Raw genomic sequence first — 19,935 nt, 5'->3', positions numbered from 1 at the left:
ATTGTTTCTGTTGTCTTAAAACTTGGCATCATTTTAGAAGTTGACTTGGGGTCATTGTGTGTTTAACTTCCTGGTAAATCAGGTGATTTTTTTTTCAGGTTAAACTAGATGTGTAGAGGTCCACACTGTTTTTTGAGGTCTTATTTGATTTCTTGTGACTTTCCAAACAAACAAAGAAGCACACAGTTTGAAGGTGCTTCTTTAAAACACCCCTACCAGTCATAACATTAAGATTGATGTTTCGAAACCATTTGTGTGTCTGTGTCAGTCTGCATCCTGCTGCCATCAGGGCGTGTCATTACGGGGTGGGGGTGCTTTGTCTGGTTTAGTCATGTCTGGTACATGTCTAATGAATGTGAGATCTGAAAGTTTCCCAGCAGAATTGTCACAAGATGTCATTTACTTCTCCTGTCAGTGGTTTTAATGTTGTGGCTGATTGGTGTACATCCTCAGGTCCCCTCTTAATGTGACTTAATATGCAAACTTGTGACTGTGCACGATAGACTTGCTGAAGTAATGGTCTATTTTGAAACCGGGGCAATGTTGAGGTATTGTAACGTCACGAACCTAAGTAAAGACACTGATACAAAACTTTAATAGAAGTCCGACTGAGGTGAAGAAGTGAAAAAGCAACACAGCGAGGGAAACTTGAAACTAAAAAAAAGGTGAGTGGTGAGCTCACTTACTTGTGTCCTGCCTTTGTAGATTTACCAGATAGGCTGAATATGCTTCTCTGTTGTCCGCAGTTATTATTTTGTGAATGGTCGTAAAATATCTTACTCGTCTATTTGTATCGACACAGAATGTAAAGAGATGCAACTGTACTTAAAAAAGAAAAGAAAAGAAACTTAAATCTATTTCTGACATTGGGAGGTCAAGTTAAAAGCAGAGCTTCTCAGTGAGATTGGTTTTGACACATTTCACCTCCCTGCTCGGTGAAGCCTCTGCAGTGAGAGTTTGCTGAGCGTGTGAGGAAGAGGAGGAGGAGGAGGAGGAAGAGGAGGAGGAGGAGGAGGAGGAGGAAGAGGAGGAGGAAGAGGAGGAGGAGGAGGGGCTTTCGTCTGTGAGCTCCGCCCGCCCTCCCCCTGTCTGTCCGGGGTTTGGAGGCGAGGCCAGTGGCCGCTTTCTGAGAGCCGTCGCTTCGGTGAGATCCAGGGAGGAGAGCGGCCAACATGACGTCCAACATCAGGTACAAAAGCCGGATCCCGGTGAAAACAGGTGAGCGCTCCTTCCCGGCTTCCATTCACAGCGGCCTGTTTGTTGGATCAGTGCAATGACTTGCTTCTTGTTTTTACATCCCTGGGCGTCGATCTGCATCCCTGCACCTGCGCCTCCTCCTCCTCCTCCTCCTCCTCCTCCTCATCCATCCTGTAATGGCCAAAAGAGGACAGCACGGAGGTAAGAGACGTGGGTTTATTTAACGTTTGGTGCCGATTTTGAGAGTGCGCGTTTTATAATGGGGAGACTGCGCGAGAGCGTGGCCTCGCACCGAGCAGCCTCGCTTGCACCAGCATTTGGGCAATATTTCCCGTTTCGCATCTTTTTCTATTTCTCCTGTGTGCGCTTTCGTCCGTCAGATTTACCAAAAAAAAAAAAAAAAAAAAAAAAAAAAAGGCTCTGAGGCTCTGAGGCCAGCCATGCCTTCACTGGCTGCGAGCTCATCACCAGCGTGACAGGCGGAGGAGGAGGAGGAGGAGGGGATGGGAGGGGGGAGGGAGGTGGGGGAGGCTTCATTTTTAGACGCGTATGTGGAGCGAGTCGACGCCACAAGAGGCGAGCATGGTACCCACAAAGGCAGCATCCTGCCTGTCCATCCTCTCCTCCGCGTCTCTGCGCCGCTTTCAGAATTTAGCTGCGTTTATCGGTCAGTGACTCCACCGATGAACTGACCTCATTGGTAATGTTACATCTGCACGGTCGATGATTACAGCCGCTACTCCTGCTGCCTTTTAGTGAGCCCGTCCTGACCACCATTGTGTAGCTGAGAGACACAGCTGCCACATGAGCCTGCAGGGGAGGTCGGTCTGTGCTGACCCTAGGCCTTTCTCCTCCTCCTCCTCCTCCTCCTCCTCTTCCTCCTCCCCGTGTCTGATGACAGTGCAGGAGCATTTGCATGAGCTGTGCATTAATATTTATTCGCCTTATAGATAGCACACGTAGCCCACCATCAGCAAAAAAAAAAAGAGGATTTGATATTCAGTGTTCAACTAAAATGCATATCAAATGCACAAAACAGGAAGAGGCTACTTCAATGTGTGCGTGTATATAAATATATATATGAACACATACAGCATAAACATCCTTATGTCTTGCAATAGATCCTAATTTCGAAGAACTGGAGTCCTTGGTGTATTTTTGTGATGATTTCCGAGCTGAAGTTGGTGCTGCATAAAAACCGGGTTGTGTTACAGTGAAAGTTGTCTCTCTTAGGTAAAGGCTGATTAGAAACTGAAATAACACAACACAACTGAAGAAACCACAACCTCCAGTTCAGTCAAACACTACCACCTTCCTGTAGGTGGAATTTATGCAGGGCTAATGAAGATTGTGCTCATTTTAGCAGAATAATAACAGTAATATAAAAAAAAAGTACAAAATTAATAAAGAGAAAACTTAACTCTGCAAACACAATGTAGAACTATCAATATATTATATGACTGAATCAGTGTTACAGTCAACAAATACTATTGAGTCAAATTATAATCCACATGTAGGTGCTGTAGCTCCTCACAGAAAATGAATAAAGATAATGTAAAAAGTACATTGAACTACAACATAGTGGAGCCGATGCGCTAAGTAGTAGAAGATACAATGTGAAAAAGTGTTTAAACTTGTCTTAATGGACTTGATTCCTTTTCCTCTTTCGTATTTGAGTAAAACACATCATCTGCATGAACAGAATAACTTTAACTTGCTACACCCTTGTCCCATCTGCTCCTCTCAGTAACATCACATAGATGCTGCACAGGTTCCAGACTCATTGGTCTCCTCCTAGAAATTCACAGTCAGATCCTGTTTACATGATGATGAAAAGTCAGATTAAACAGCACTTGAACCGACTCTGAATGCTCCGTGTACGAATGTTCACCCACTCCTGCGGTGATTCACTCGTGCTCAGTTTTTGGATTACTATGCTTTCTACCACCGTGGCCTCTCCACTCCCACGTGCTCGTCTGCATCTGACCCTGTTGGACTCTTTGAGAAAAATGTCTCATATTATTATTCTGACGTTGCGCGGTGCGGAGGAGGAGACAGGAGGAGGGAGAGGGAGAGCTGGAAAACACAATAATCATGGCTGAGATCATACGTGCTGAAAGCACCTTAAATGATGATCGATCCTGAATCAATATTTTCAGAGCGCACCCCACCCCTCTTCTCTTTCTCCTTTCCGTGTCTACCAGTGACATTTTGTTGCCAGGAAACAGTCTTTTTTTTTTTTTTTGAATCTGTTTTCTCCGATACGAAGGAGTGGACGACGACGACGCCTGAACTACCCACAATTATTATTCAGAGTGTGGGTGGATATTCCCGGAACATTTTTTCACCTCAGATTAGAAGCCAAAAAAAAAAGAAGAAGAAGAAGAAGAAGAAAATCACCGTCAGATTTTAGAGTGCATTGTAGCGTTCATCTAAACGAGTAAACACTGATCAGAAGCAGCCTCTCGACACGATGATGCTCAGATTAATGTTAAATTCTAGTTATTGATGTTTGAAACAGGTGTTGGAAAACACAGTCTCACCACAAAACTGTTCAACACCAGGATTTGATGCCAGATTCATTCTAGCTTTCGAAATATCGAAAAATTGAGCAACAAATACACTTCACGAGGAATTGATTTAACATAAAAATAGTTTTTTTTACAGAGTAATAGTGGCACAAGGAGGCACACAAGACGCATTTATCTCTGGGTTTATTAAATCTAAAAGGGGCCTGTTTTGTATCTTATGAAGTCAGCTTTATATTATTTTTAAGAAAGTTATTTTTCCATCTTTCCTGTTTATCTGTCTTGAAGAGGGATCAGAGGTGTTTCTCTAAAACACGCTAAACATCTGAGTTTAAAAGGCAGCAGAAGTTTTACAAGTTGCTAATTTGTTTGGCTGTAAAATCTATGTATCATCTCCATGTTTAACGTCGGGTCACAGGTTTCATGAAACACTCCTTTACTCCCTGAAAGCGTGAACAGACGTTGAGTCAGATGCATCTGCGTTAACGCACTGCACAGCAACCCCTCTCCACCTCGGACAACTTCGCTCTTCCTCCATTACTCCCCACTCATTCACTCACTCACTCTCCCTCCGTCTTCAAACTCTGGCTGCCACAGATGGGAGACTCTCCGGCTCCCACTGAGGACCAGCTGCAGAGCAGAAACAGGCGGTCATCTCAAGGGGTGTTGGGTGTGGTAGTAAAACAGGGGATTTGAAACCCCCCCCTGCAGCTCCTGCTCGTCAGCAGAAAAGAGAAGGAGATAGAGGTGCTTCTGAGCTTCTTCTTAGATCATATAGCTTGACATTTTTTTTGGAAAATGCTCATTTGCTTCATTATTGTTTATATAGAGAGTTTAGATTATAGGTTACAACAAAAAAGCTAGCCTCAACTTAGAAGTGTAAAGACAACAGTCATCCTTAGGCCTCCTTAAGCCCCGCCTAAATAAAATACTTATATATGACCACTTAAATATGATAAATAAATCTGTCCATTTGCCTTCACTTCATAGTGTCAGGGAGAGCAGCCCCTTCAGTGCATCCTTATCTAATCCATATCTACTCATTATTATAATGTATTTCAAGAAATTAAGTCCAAAAAAGTGTTGAATAAGGTCAGCTGGAAGTCCAGCTGACCTTATTTGGATTACCATGACCTGGATGACTGAGAACCTTCACAGACATAAGTAATTAAGTCATACTTTTCAGGTCTTGAAACTGCAGCTATTTTAGTCACATGTGTAATATTTTCTATTTCAAAATTGCAGAAGTCCTGCCTCTGTGTTGATCAGTGTGTGAGACAGACTTTTATCTGGTCTTTTCTCAGATTAAACATGATACACGCGACATGTTAACTTGTGATTTTTCAGAGGTGCTCGTGTGTGGATTTGAGTTTAATCTTGATGCAGACTTCTGGCTGTAGCCTGATATTGTGGGATCTTCTCAACCACCACCTGCCTGACAGAAAGCGAATAAAACAAACTATTCCTCCAAATGTCAAACAGCTGTTTAAAGCAGTTTAAGGATCGGAAAATCAGCTTTTTGTTCTCCATGCTTTCAGACACTCACAGTTTCTGGGTCGTCTTCTCCAAACTCTTTCAAATGTTTTGCAAATGAATTCATTTAAAAGAAAAAGTGTTTAAATGGCTGCACTTGACACCTTTATATTCTGCATCATTTTATGCTCATTACATTGTTGGTGTCTTCAGAAGCTTTTTGCTCCCTAACAGAATGTAATATTAGTTTGGTTAAACTTAATTTTTTCATAATTTTATAACAACTAAGAGCAAATAAAGCAAATAAACATATTACCAGGTGGACACGTGGCTATAATTTCACAGTAGAAGACTTATCTCCACTCCAATAACAAAACATACGACTGAAGATCATTGTTAGGTGGACCTGTGTGTGTGCGTCTTTCGCCCAGTGACAGTTGGTACCTTTGTTCTTGTTCAGGTGTTTGACGGCTTCATGCCCTGCAGTGTGTTCTCGCACACACATCCTTCGAGTTTGTCATGCTTCAAGCATTCACGCAATCCGCAGCGGAGTTCCTTTTATACCCAAAGCAGCTCGCCTAGTTTTCTACTTCTTCTTCTTCTTCTTCTTTTTTCTCATGCTCTGGATTTTAGTCGTAGCGCAGCCTCGGCTCTGAGTGTCAGAAAGCTTTTGGAAAGTAGCTGGAGGCTGACCCAGATAGCGAGGGCCTTCACTAGAAATCTTTTTAAGTATTTGGTTCGACCTGGTTGTATTTGGGATTATAAATTCTTTTGAAATCGGGAACAGGATTTTCGGGTGGTAATCCCATTGAAATGAAGGAAGATTATTTTGTAACAATCCTCAGTGTAATAAATGTATTATCATACAGTAAATTAGGTTATCTACTGATTAGAACACAAGGACTTGACTCATTGTCCGTTTATTCTGTTGTGTTAGTTTAGTTGTAATAGGACTGTACATGTTCTGTCTTTGTATGATTTTTTATCACCTAAAGCTTGAACGCGGTCATTTCTCAATCTTCACGCTGGAAACAAAACCGTTCAAGATTAAAAATGAACCGTCAAACTTATTTTAGGTCAGCGCGTCCTCATGTCCTCAGAATCAGGGACATTTTAACCAGTTCACTGCGTTGACTGTGTGTTTCTTGCTAAAAATATATAGTTTGAACTGTAGCAAGTCGTACTCTAAGATGAGTAAATCGTGTATTTGTCTGGGACTATTTTTAGCTGCGGATTAATACCCTTATGCCCAGTTTGTGACTTTTTACAGCCGCATACAGAGTCAAGTATTTTGACATGAGTGGAGCTTAGTGGTGTAGGGAAATAAGAGATGAGTGTTTAAGTGGTAGTACAGATTTTCCTGGGACTGATGACAAAAGCAGAAGTGTAGACGCATCAGAATTATTTTTTTTTATGATTATTATTTTTATTATTTCCAGGCTTTCTTGATACTTTTCCTTCACCATATAAGGTCATGGCCGTTCTCCCACAAGTGCCACTTGTCTTTGAGTAAGCAGATGCTAAAACTGGGCGACGACAGCCAAGTGTCCCTCAGTGAAGCAATTTTATTGCTGCGTGACCAATTACATGCTGTCAGATTAGCATGTTAAAGGGCCAAGTGCATGCAGGCCTTCGCATCTCCACGGAGACTACACATTAGGCATCGGGGCGTGGGGTGGGGAAGGAAGGGGGGGTCCATCTTTATGTTGTTTTTCATGCCTCACCCCTCTCCCCTCATCTCCCGCTTAGCTGCATTTACTGGCCCACCATCCGTCCGGCGCGGGGGGAACAATTTGGAGCAGGCATTCAGGGTTAATGGTGTGAGAGCATCAGCGGGGCTGCTGCACATGCAGAGAAGTGATCATTAAAGGTCACCACTCTTCACTCACCGCATCGCGCGGCCGTCTGGCTGCCTGAAGCCCAAAGCGCACACACACATGCGACTTAAAGCCTGGCTGCTTGCACATCATGGCTCATTTTCAGCTTGCTGTGGTCTGAGCAGGGCTGGAAACCTGTTCTAGTTTCTCCTGAAGCTCACTATACAGGTCACATACTTTTTAAACTGCCAATAAATCCTGTTCTCCCTGCGCTTGTTTCAGTGGGTTGGTGGTTTTTCAGGTTGTGTGAGAGATTTTTCAACAAATATTGAATAGACTGCGATGAAATTGGACCCAAAACTCCCTTTTTTAGTCACACAGGTGATTTGTTTTAGTCTTGAATGAAGCTTTAAATATAAGCAAAAACAGCCGCAGGTGTGTGAAGCTAAACTAACAGTTTATTGAGTAGCTTGCTGATATTTTGAGATCCCGTCAGTGGAGTATTAGATCTTTTCCGTGAATGGTTTAGACTAGATATTAACACATAGCTCACATTACTGGTTGATTTCCTAAACTTCCACTTGGACTTGTGTAATTCTAGTGGCAAATATTTTATCAGCCTCACTGAGAAAAGAATTTGACTTTTGCACGTTAACCCTTCATGCAAATCTTTTATCTTTAAGAGCTGCTGTAGTCCTCATTTGTATGTTGGACGTGCACAAACCTTATCTTGTACATTTAAGCAGTGGACCAGCCTTAAGGGATACTTTTTTTTTAAATCATGTGTAAAAATTGTGTGTCTTCGTCCGTCCTAAAAGTCCTTAAATGTAGCAGCGAGTGATGATACGCTGCATTATGTCACCGCACCCCGGCAGTGGAGCTGACTGCTGAGTCCCTTTCACAGTCACTTCCTTTAACTTTGTAAGACTGAGAGGAAGACGCTGAGCGCTGCCTGCTGATTGAGTGGCTGATCGCTGGATCTCTGCCCTCTGAAGGACAGAGTCAAGATTCTTTACAAGTTTGTATCCTGCGCGTGTGACTCGTCTCTTTAAACACTTCTTTACTCAAAGGGAGTGTTGCACAGGATATTTGAGTCACTTTTACAGCACATGTGTCAAATATTCTCTCGTTTGTGCATCTGTTCAGATTCAGACCTCGCTTGAAGCATTTCTTCCGGACAGTGAACATTTAGATGTTGTTTTGAAGACATCATATTTGGATTTTTGCTTTTTTCTGGCAGTTTTTAGGATTAAATGAGGAATTCATCTCAGAATATCCTAAAACTAATCACGTTTGTTACAACCGTCCCAGTACCTTTAGACAACAGCATATAGATAAGAAATACACGGGGCTGCCCCTTCAACTAGTTTTGCAGTTGTTATCAGTTGAATTCAGTCAATTTTGTGTTTATATACTGTAGTTGTATGATTTGTAAAGTTTATGATCAAGCTCATCTGGTACGTAATTGTTTATAAGGTGAAAATAGTTATTTCCTGCGAAACAAAACATTAAATTAAATAAATTAATGAGGAATATTTAATTTAATGTCATGTCAAAATGAAGTGACAACACACGTGTGACTGAGAGATTATGTTTTGTGGGTTTGTGGGTGAAAGGGACAGCTGGCCACGGAGAAAGCAGTGGGGGAGGTGGGGGTTATAGCCGTGGGGCTATTGTAAGACCATTTCAAGACATCTGCTCTTTTCTTGTGTTCACGCTCCTTCCACCGTCCCCCCTCACACACACACACACTTTACCGTGACCTAAACTCTTCATCTACCACGCCACTTTTTAAAAAAAAAATGTTTTATCTTGAACAACATCAGGATTGTTTCTCTGTCCCCGAGTGTCCGAGTCAGAAAACAGCTGAAACCATGAACTTTTGCGTTCCAGCTGAGACCTCTGTCTCCCCCGTGTGGCGTGGAGTGAGACCTTCACGTCCTGTACGTGGCATCACCACGGGGGGCGTGCCTAAACCTAACCGGGGGAAAGAAAAGAGAAAAAAAGAAATAGTCCAGCTTCTTTTATTTCAAAGAGAATTTAAGTCCTGCTGCCCACATCATGTATGAGCCAGACACACCCATTGTGTGCTCACACCCACACAATCACACACACACACACACACTCACACCGCTGTCACATCTGGAATCCATCACGTCCAACCTCCGCCATGATTTGTACCTCGATCACCTACATACACACACACGCATAAATTGAGATGACATTGTGGCTGATTTCCTTCACGTCCTTTTTCATTACCGTCTAGACGAGCGTGGCCGTGCTCCCAGCGGGCGAAACATGTGCTTAAACATAACAGCATGGAGAATTTATTTCAGCAAACTAATACGCAACCTGTGGTATTAGCAGTTTGACTTTTGGGTGAAATGTGACTTTTCTTTAAGGCCACATCCTGGAGGGAGTTAGCTTAGCTTTGCAAAAAAAAAAAAAAAATGATTATGATAAAGTGAAGGAATGTGGATAAGTCAGTGTCAGTTAGATAAATATAATCTTTTAATCTTTTATAAAAAGTAAATTTACTTGTTTGTTTAAGTTTGGTACGTTCCTCTAAAGGTTTTTCTGTTTTTTTCACTTTCACCTAAATCATTTCTGCTGTTTACGCTTGTGATTCTTGAAGGATGCAGCTAAATATGTGGTGTTTAAGCATCATGCTGATGTAAGACTTCTGTGCTATGTAGGACATCGTATCAAAAAAATATATATATATGGAAGATTCAACCCAACCTTTTTGTCCTCGCGTTTCAGTCGTCTGTGAGAAATGTTTGACTTTGTTTAAACGGTTTTGGCCCAAACAGGTAAAATAATTCACACAAAAAGAGAAAAGTGCGAATAGTTCCCCTGTTAATCATCCCACAGCCTCTAAGATTTATCCTCCAGACCTGGAAAGGATTTAGTAAAACAGCTTACACTCTGACCAGTAATAATAAAATGTTGAGTATTAACAATCTAAAATCGGTCACAGGTGCCTCTTTATTTATTTTTTTTGTATTTTTTACAGGTTAAGTAGTGTTTGTTAACTGTTTACTTGATGGGCTTTGCTTTAATTAGATTGTGACATTTCTACTTGTAGGCGACGAGTCTTTATCAATTATTTTATGGGTTCGGCACAGTTCACCACACACACACACCCAGAGCATTCACTGAGCACATTGACTGACGAGTTAATTTACTTGTTTATGTCATCGTCTCGCTCCACGGGCCTCTGCTTGTAGTGTTTGTGTCCTTATCTTTTGTTTGCGCTGCAGCTTTTGTCACTGTCAAGTTCAAACAGGTCCGGTTACGTTTTACAGGTTAACGAAGGGCAGCAGCATCTGCACTTTTTTTCCGTCCGTTCCCTCTCTTTCTGTGCTTGTGTGCGTGCGCGCCGGTGGTCATTTCTCCCAGTGCGCGGATTTATTTTTCAACCGTCGGAGCTGGGGGGGAGGGAGCACAGGCTGAATGAATGAGTTTCTTTTAGACCTTCTTGCATCCCTCCCTTATTTCCTCCCTCAAATTGCCACCTCTCTCTTGCTCCCTCTCTCCATTTCCCTCCTTCTTCTCAGTGAGAATTCCTCCGTACCTGTCTGAACAGGGAGAGCCGGGACGCCGTGGGGCAGAGGGAAGAGAAAGAAAGAAGGAAAGAAAAAAGAAAGAAAGAAAGGGTGCTGAGGAAAACAAAACAAAGGAACTTAAGAGAAAGCAGAGTAGGAGGGACGTATTTAAAGAGCGCAAACAGGGAAGCAGTGAACACGCTCATCGAGGTCAAGAGCCTTCACATTTTGCCTTTTCCAACCCCGTTCCCTGCTGGGCTGCTTTTTTAACTTTCTGAGACCCGCGGCTATTTTCGATCCGTCAGTTTCCCGGGTGGTTTAGGATGGATGCCATCATGCTGCAGGAAAAACTGGTGGAACGTCTGCTGTGTCCTCGAGTGAGAACGGCCCGGCAGAAGGTAAAGAGTTGGATTTGTGGGAGGACGTGCGTGCAGCACTATGGCAAGCAAAGGGAGTGGAGCGGCATCAGAAACCTATGCATGTGTGCATTTAAAAGTAACGACAAAGATTTCACGAATATTTCAAAATGCATTAACGGAAGTCACTCACACCTGTTGACCGCCTGCCAGCATCTTTTTGCCGTTATCGCTGCCTTTCCCCTAGAGTTCAGTTTCCACTCGTGGTGTCAGATTTACTGCAGAGATTACACACTGATTTATCTGCTGCTTTGTCAGGAGTTTTTTTTTTTTGACTCCTGCACCTCAGGGTCTTTGGCAAGTGTGTCTGCAGTGCACCGATTGTGCTGCCCGTGTTATTTTCTCATTGTTTTAAGTGTGTTATTGTAAATGGGATCCTCACCCGAGGGGCTGTCGGAAATGCCACTGACAAGTTATGACAGCGTTTAAGAACGCTGACTGTGTTTGGCTCGTGTGTTTGCAGAGTGGAAAAAGAGCCTTTCAGGTCGGGTTGAATGTAGCCTCTGTTTGTGTGTCTGTGTGTGAATGCTCTCTGCGGGCCCCGGGTGTGTATTTATATCTACACATGTCCGCGTGTAGTACTGCGGGTTAAAGATGACGTTCTGCCAGATGCAGCAGGACCCAAAGCCACTGAAACAGTGAGCGACTGGTATCCTGTGGTTCTCTTTGTGCTTCTCTGAGATATTTAATGGAAAGTCTGAGGCGCTGGTTATTCTCAGCTGCTCCGAAGGGGAATGTTGTGCACGTGTTTTTCCGTCCATGTTGTCGATTTTCTGTCTGTTGTGGTCGTTTTATTGCAGCTGACGCCTGCCAGATCCTTTTTGTATTGTTTTTCATTAAAAATCCTCACACACAGTTATTTAATGTCTGCTCCTGTTTATGATCTTTTGTTCTTTCGCATTTTGTCCAAGAATCGAAACAATTGGGTTACTCGTTTGATTTGTTAAGTTACAGAAAGTCGGCAATAAAAATTTTACTTTTTGGTCAATTATTTAAATTTTTTTTACTAAATGATCTCTGCTCCCAAAAGTTTTACCTAAATAAAAGTGATGTAAACATAAACTTCAAAATATGATAAAAAAATATCTATAAAGTACTTATTCTTGTTTCAGTGTTAATGTCACATCTCTTTATATTTTATTATTAATCTGAATCTGTGGTAAATAAATAAATGTGGCACAATAAAAAGCAAAAATTACCTCTGTTGAAGTGTAAGTCAGTGCAAAATACACTGAACAAGTCAGTCATGTTTCCAGAGAGGTACCATGCAGCGGATGTACTTAGTTCCTCCTGACCCATTATATTATATTTTTGGACTTTTGTCAAATAAAAGACGCGATTTCAAAACTTGACATGATCATTCTTTTCTCGCTTTTAGTCGACCAAACAGTGAAACAGTTACCACACTACACTAACACTGCTTTAAAATGAGGAACACTTTGGGCGAAACATGTCAAAATACTGGAAAAATAACGTCCCAAAGACTAAAGTAACATCTTCAATCGACTGTTTGATTCAGTGTTGAAGTAATTGTCTGAATTTTTTTTAATACAGTAATTAGCTATGTTACTGACACTTTAATGCTAAAGCATCTTCTCATTTTGTCCTTTTCTCTCTTCCAGGAGAAACAGTACGTGGGCTTTGCCACTCTGCCCAACCAGGTCCACAGGAAGTCTGTGAAGAAAGGCTTTGACTTTACGCTGATGGTTGCAGGTCAGTTTCTGGCTGGAGATGCATCAACTAACCCAGACTTTCTTTCACCTTTTAACCCGACATATCTGACTAAAACTAATAGCCCCCGTAATAAATCCTGTTTCTCACTGATATAAATGGGTCAACAAAATATCAGGCAAAAAAATAAAATGATAACAACCCATCCACATTATTGGATATTATAAATACATCGATGTGTCTGTGCTGCAGGAGAGTCTGGTATGGGAAAATCAACTCTGGTCAACAGCCTGTTCCTCACAGACCTCTACAAAGACAGGAAGTTACTGAATGCTGAGGGTGAGTCTTCGTGCTATTTATTATCATCTCTCAGTCAGAATCGATGCGCACTCACCGCCATTTTATTCCACAGCTCCACAACGTGTTTAATGTTTACGGGTTTTAAAACATTGCTATCATTCACTGCACCAATTACATCATTACACAGTTACCAGTTGCCAGTTACATTCATTTGTGAGCAGCTGTGTGCTTTTATTGTTACATATTGCTGCTATAGTTCCTATTTTTATTGCTTTCAAACCAAAGAGCTGCCAAACTGTGTTTCATTGTTGTTGTTTTCGTTGTTGACAATAAAACGTCTCATTCTTTAACATGTTTGCAGGTTTCTTTTATTAAACAACAGTATAATACATAGTTTTGTCACGTTGCTACATGTGTTGTTTAATATGTCAACACAGTCATTGCTATTTATTTTTTTTATTATTTCTAATTAATTAAGCTTTTTTTAAAAACTAAATGAAATTCAGTATATAAAATGAAAATGTTGGAATCAGCCATGCAATAATGGTTGTTAATTATCATTAATTATCTACGTTGTTATTAAATTATTATCATTATATGCTGATGCTTTGCAGAGCGTATTAACCAAACCGTGGAGATCATCAAACACACTGTAGACATCGAGGAGAAAGGTGTGAAGCTCAAGCTGACCATCGTGGACACGCCGGGGTTCGGAGACGCCGTCAACAACAACGAGTGGTGAGACGCAAAGGTCGCTGCGTCTAACGAGCGCCTTGTTCCGCCTGCTCGCTTGAATTCACGCTGACTGTAATGAGCTGCTAATGAAGTGTGTGTGTGTGTGTGTGTGTGTTTGTGTTTGTGTTTGTGTGTCCTAGCTGGAAGCCGATCACAGACTACATAGATCAGCAGTTTGAACAATACTTCAGGGATGAGAGCGGGTTGAACAGAAAGAACATCCAGGACAACAGAGTTCACTGCTGCCTCTACTTCATCCCTCCCTTCGGACATGGGTAATGACACACAAGTACATATTTTAGACGCACAAAGGGACACAGTTTGAAACCATGGAAAAAAGATATGAAGGATGTTATGAAGGTGTGATCTCCTGATCACTCTGGTTTTCTCTGCATTTCTTTTCGCAGGCTTCGTCCTGTGGACGTTGAGTTCATGAAGGCTCTGCATGAGAAGGTGAACATAATTCCTCTCATCGCCAAAGCTGACTGCCTGACGCCCAACGAGATCAAAAAGCTTAAAGACAGAGTGAGTCCGAGCTCCAAGGAGTGGGGGGAGTGTGGGACGTTTGTTTTAAAGGCCCGATGACTGAATTCTGATTCGTCTTTTTCTAGATACGAGAGGAAATAGACAAGTTTGGGATCAAAGTGTACCAGTTTCCCGAATGCGACTCAGATGAGGACGAAGAGTTTAAACAACTCGACAAAGAGCTGAAGGTGAGTCTGGCCAGTCAGGTTTCTGTCAGGATGAGTGAGTGACTGACTCACTGCTGACGGACGTAATACAAGTACACGGTGACCAAATGTCAACCAATATTCTTCTCATTGCTCACTGGATTAAACACTTTTGTAATTTAGCGAACGCCCACATTAATCCTAAACCATGCTTCCAAATAATGAATGATTTTTTTACATAATACTTTAAAAGATAAAAAAGTAGTTAGTTGTAATTTTAAAGTCTTCACCCAGGATCCACTGATAACCTTCAACCGAAAGCTTTCGACCCAGTTTCAGTAGCTGCATTTCCATTACAGTTTTTTCGCAAAATAAAAGCGATACTTCTGAAATTCCGATAAAACACGTAATCGAAAGGTGTGACTCTCATAAAGTCTTGTCTCATGATATCCCATAATTCTCTTAAATTTTCATCACACTTTAAGGAAGATGAACGTCAAAGGAACTGGTCACATGAAAAAGGTGTTTCCGTTGCACTTTTGAGACAAACTTTTATATCGATAGGTCTCAAAATCCAACTCATGAGAGTGTAAAAATATTCTAGTGATATTTGGGAATTTTTTCAAAATGTAGGTGTTTGTATTACCATTTTTTTTTATTTGCTATATTCAGGTTTTGCACATTTCTAGAGGTAATGGAAACGCAGCGTCTTCTTTAGAGCTCTGAGTTGCTGAGTTGTCATTGCACCGACTATTGACATATTTCCATTTCCTCAAACAATAAAGCAAAGTCCATAACAGTGCAGTTTAAGTTGAAAGTAATACCAGTGGTTCGGTTTTGCCAAAGACAAAGGTGGTGATAGTCTGAAGTAACTGCCTTTTAATATTAAACCTCCACTTGAATTCACTCGACTCCTAGATGTGCAAGAGTTTTGTTTCTTGTCCTCAAAGAACTTGAAACTCCGCAGCGACACGTCTCACCAGAATTCACGTCCCACTTCCTCTGGATTATCCACAGTCTTGACTCGAAAAGTCAAGATTTTTCTCCAAGAACTTTAAGCCTCCGCTGTCTTGTTGTGATGAATTGTTCAAATGAAGCGTCGCTGCATTTGCACACTGCAGGGACGGCTGATGTGTAATGGAAAATGACAGAGGTAGTTGCAGGGGTTGATGTGATCGTTGGATCTGTTTTGGAAAGTTGCAAAGAAAACATGTCATGGGGTGAGCACTGAAGTTCTGCTGGGAGACGTTGAACTGACAGACACAGTGAAACAGATGTTTACCTTCACTGTTTTGAGGTGAGATCATACATGGACAGATGTATTAGGATCCCAGTATATCAGATAAGTAGATTTATCTACATGGCTGGAACAAAATGGAAAGGAAAAAATGTTCCTGTTAGTACTTTTGGAGAACTGCTGCCTGAACATCTGTTACACTCTTAAATTGAACTCTTGCAGCGTCTCGGAGTCAATAAATATGGACTTCTGGCATGACTTCCCTTATCAGCTGTGAAAGTCAGCGCAGGGAAAATAAACAGCAAACAGCCTCTTACCTGTCCCAACAATTGCTGCCACGCTGCTCTTATGAATGTGTACCAGCATGCTCAGTCAGCTCAGGGCAGATAAGAGTTAAAGTAACAACCTGTCCTGGCGTCTCTGTGTGCAGGAGTGTACCCCGTTCGCTGTGATTGGCAGCAACACAGTGGTGGAGGCTCGAGGACAAAGAGTGAGAGGAAGACTGTACCCCTGGGGGATTGTCGAAGGTATGTTCACGTATTATCTACCCGCAGCGTACATGTCATAACTTGGACTTTTAATTAGTGTCAAATACTTTCTTTGCTCAGTGGAAAACCAGTCACACTGCGACTTTGTGAAACTGAGGAACATGCTGATTCGTTCACACATGCACGACCTCAAAGATGTAACCTGCGACGTCCACTATGAAAACTACAGAGCGCAGTGCATACAGGAGATGACCAGGTGTGTGTGTGTGTCAAAGATTTTGCTGAGAAATGAAAGTTTGGGAATGTTTTGTAAACATGCTCAATATCTGCTGATGTGCGTGCAGATTTTGCCTGTTTCACCTTTTATCCTCCTTTCCTTTTTCTTTGTGTGCTTCTTGTTCTTCTTCTTCTCTCAGTAAACTGGCTCAGGACAACCGTATGGAGAGTCCCATCCCCATCCTGCCGCTGTCTACTCCAGATGTGGACACTGAGAAACTAATCAAAATGAAAGATGAGGAGGTATGAAGCAACTTTAACTGTTTCCCCTGACAGTCAGTGTGATAATGTGGAATGTGGGTCTTAGGTAAACAGAGATTTGGTTATAGGCTTTGATGACTGACGACTACAGAATGATACAGTGTGTTACAATACGCTATGTTGTAATATGCTACCACACATCACACTACACTATGATAACATCCAATACAGTATTCATATATTGTTGTGTAGTATGGCGTGATTTGGTACGTGAAATTACAATAAGATACATCACACTTCAATATGTCACAGCACGATACGATACGATACGATACGATGAAATACGATGGGATACGATATGATACGGTATGATATGATACGATGTAACGATTTGTACATACAAAAGAAAGAAATAATGGTGCCCATCATCAGCCTCCGAGTTAACAGCCTTCCTCTTGCATGCTAGGTACGCGATATGATATGGTATATGACGGTTCGATATGTGATACGATACGATACGATACGATACGATACGATACGATACGATACGATACGATACAATACGATACGATACGATACGATACGATACGATATTACGATATGACACGATACGATACCAGAATCAGAATCAGAATCTCTTTATTGGACAAATGTACAATGTACACTTTAATTTAACCTGATGTAACAGTGCCACATAACATTAAATAAAAGTAAAGTCAGCATGAAAAAAAGACAATATGTGCAATTTAGACAAATAAAAAACTTATATAAATGGGGGGTACATTCTACTGTTTTAAGTGTCTTTGGGAATGGTGGGGAGTAGGAGTCTGTTCAGGAGAGAGATGGCCTGGGGAAAAAAACTGTTCACATGTCTGGTGGTTCAAGTCCTGACTTCTGCCTTGGTCTGACATCGTGCAGAACACACACAGGCTCAACATGACATGAAGTGATTCAATATAAAATTGAGCCACAAAATATACAGTTCAATATGCGATACGATGTGAGACAATCCAACATGACGCAAGAACAAACAAGAAGACATGACACAATACACGACATGACAGGACATGATATGATGAAATATCACATTCCAGCATAATCCATGATTCAGTACAATTACACAACAAGAAACCACATTACAGTGCGTGAGAATATGTCACAATGCAATGTGATACAAAATGATTCAGCAGGAAACGGCAAAACATACTACCAAACTAAACTGTAGATTTTATTGTTCTTTGTTGTCTCCTGTGCTGAAAGCATCTTATTCTTATTGCCTACATTGCTCTTGTTATTAACACTGGTACACGTTGGGAAGGAGCTGCAGCTGTAACGAAAAGTAATTTCCCCCTGGGATCAATAAAGTAATTATGATTCTGATTCTATTACCTGTGTCCTTGTTATAATACCACGATGTAGTTTGATGCAGCAGATAAATGTGTCTCATCAATAAAATCCTGAAGGAACTCAGGATGTTGATCACAGGCAGAACAGGTCTGAACCAATCCTGAGGTGAAACTTGCGCTGGTATTTAATTCAGAGACTCATTTTAGCATCACTTAGCATCTAAATGCTTTAATCTGTGGCCTACATACAATATCTGTATGACTGTGCTCTCTGTCTGCAGCTGAAGAGGATGCAGGAGATGCTGAACAAGATGCAGCAGCAGATGCACGAGAAGGACCAGTGATGCCCCTCAGAGCAGAGCTGCGCTGCAGCACCACCTGCTGTTTCCCCCCTCGAATGACAGTGAGACCTTCAGACTCTGAACATGATATCGACTCTGGCTGTACATTTATCTTCAGTTTGGTGCTTTGTATAGTTTGTCGGCCTGGAAGGTTTGTTTTTTCTCTGAATCTTGCCCACTTTGAGCCCCTCGCTGTGGTCTTAACATATATAATATAAATGCGTAATTTAAATAACTTGCTCAGTGTATCTAATTTATAAATGCGATGCTAAACTTTTTGGATATAATGTCAGGGTTTGTGCTGCGAGATGTTTTGTAAAGTTTTTGGTGGATGTTTAGATTTGAACATGGATATTGTGTTTTTATTAATGCGTGCGTTTGGGTGTGTGAGTGTGTGCATTTCATGGAGTTTCCCTTCCGTATCACCAGGTATCCGTCCATAAATCTCCCGTTTGTCCTTAAAAAGGTGCCACAGTGACTTCTCTTTCCGTCATTTAGCGTTCCTCTCACACAGTCAGTCAAAATATCCTCTCCCAGCATTTTTTTTCTAATACGCCGGCTGAGCTGAAAATGCACTTATTGCCAGTGACTAACTGTGAATGGAGAGCCTCTGACTTAATGAGAGGGTTCGTGCAGTCCGGGGTGCATGTGTAAGCATGCTCACTCATATCGCTAACGCTGTGGGCCTATTTTTTTACTGCTTTATAGCTGATGCCCTGTGCTTGTATTAAATGCCCCTACGGTGTGCTTCGTTGCCATTGCAAGAATGGTAGATCAGTAACGAGGAGCTAACACTGGCTCCGTGCTCCTCTTTTAAATTTCTCTCCTTGGAAGTGAGATATGCCTTCAAAGTTGTGTAACCTACATGTGAGTTAAGATCATCTGAGTGTGTGTGTGTGTGTATGTGTGTGCAGATGCTGATGACCTGTACATATTTTGCCTGAAGGCTGTGAGCTCAGCCTGTGACCCATTTACAAAGGTGTGGCAAATAAACTCATGTTTCTCGTCATTCTGGCCTCTCAGCATTATTTCTATGAAGATTACATAGTCTGGGGCAACGGGACAACATCCTCTGCAACATCTGCGCGCCAGACTCTGAATGGCAGGTTTCGGAACAAGGGGCGGCTTCTGAGAAATTATCTATTGATTCATATTTATCTCTCGCAGCCATTCTTCCTCTCAGCTCTGCACACAGTGTCCTCTTCCTGCCAGTGAACGCAGGAACACAAGACATAGACATAGCATCCGTATGGATTAGATAAATATCTGTACGTCCAGTAAATTTAAGTGCAAGAACACACTTATTATTATTTTTATATATATATCACTAAAAAGCACTACTATCACTATAAAATCTTAACATGAAATACGTATTAATTCCTTTAATTATGTTTTGTGTTATTAATGAATTAGCAAAGGAACTAGTAGCTAAATTTATTGAATAGAGTGAAATAAAATCAGTCAAACTTTAGCTATATAGCACTTCTCATACATAAAACACAACACAAAGTGCTTTACATTAAAAACATGCCTAATCGCCAAATAACCCAGACTCTAAGATAAAATGGAATATGGCTGAGCACTGAGGGAACAAGTGAGGAATCATCATTCTTTAGGACAATATTTGCCCTACTGAACTGTATTAGCAGCAGAAAATGGACGTACATATACCTCAGACTTGTATTTAGGT

At 41.5% G+C, this 19,935-nt stretch overlaps 1 protein-coding gene across 2 annotated transcripts; it reads left to right on the top strand.

The window, feature by feature from the left end:
* The first annotated feature begins 1,065 nt into the window (after positions 1 to 1,065).
* septin5a (septin 5a) lies at positions 1,066 to 19,254 on the top strand. 2 transcript variants are annotated; one of them, XM_047592752.1, is made up of 12 exons: positions 1,066 to 1,218; positions 1,385 to 1,398; positions 12,602 to 12,692; positions 12,903 to 12,989; positions 13,565 to 13,688; positions 13,826 to 13,960; positions 14,093 to 14,210; positions 14,297 to 14,398; positions 16,024 to 16,120; positions 16,202 to 16,337; positions 16,498 to 16,600; positions 18,186 to 19,254. In XM_047592752.1, the coding sequence occupies exons 1-12, from the start codon at positions 1,173 to 1,175 to the stop codon at positions 18,246 to 18,248; spliced, it is 1,116 nt and encodes a 371-aa protein (XP_047448708.1). In that variant the 5' UTR covers positions 1,066 to 1,172; the 3' UTR covers positions 18,249 to 19,254. The 2 variants fall into 2 exon arrangements, with proteins under 2 accessions (XP_047448708.1, XP_047448707.1); XM_047592751.1 differs by lacking the exons at positions 1,066 to 1,218; positions 1,385 to 1,398 and adding an exon at positions 10,514 to 10,961.
* Positions 19,255 to 19,935: the final 681 nt, after the last annotated feature.

The sequence above is a fragment of the Mugil cephalus genome, chromosome 8, assembly GCF_022458985.1.
Source record: "Mugil cephalus isolate CIBA_MC_2020 chromosome 8, CIBA_Mcephalus_1.1, whole genome shotgun sequence".
Classification (NCBI taxonomy): Eukaryota; Metazoa; Chordata; class Actinopteri; order Mugiliformes; family Mugilidae; genus Mugil; species Mugil cephalus.
This window is presented reverse-complemented; position numbering and strand designations above follow the sequence as displayed.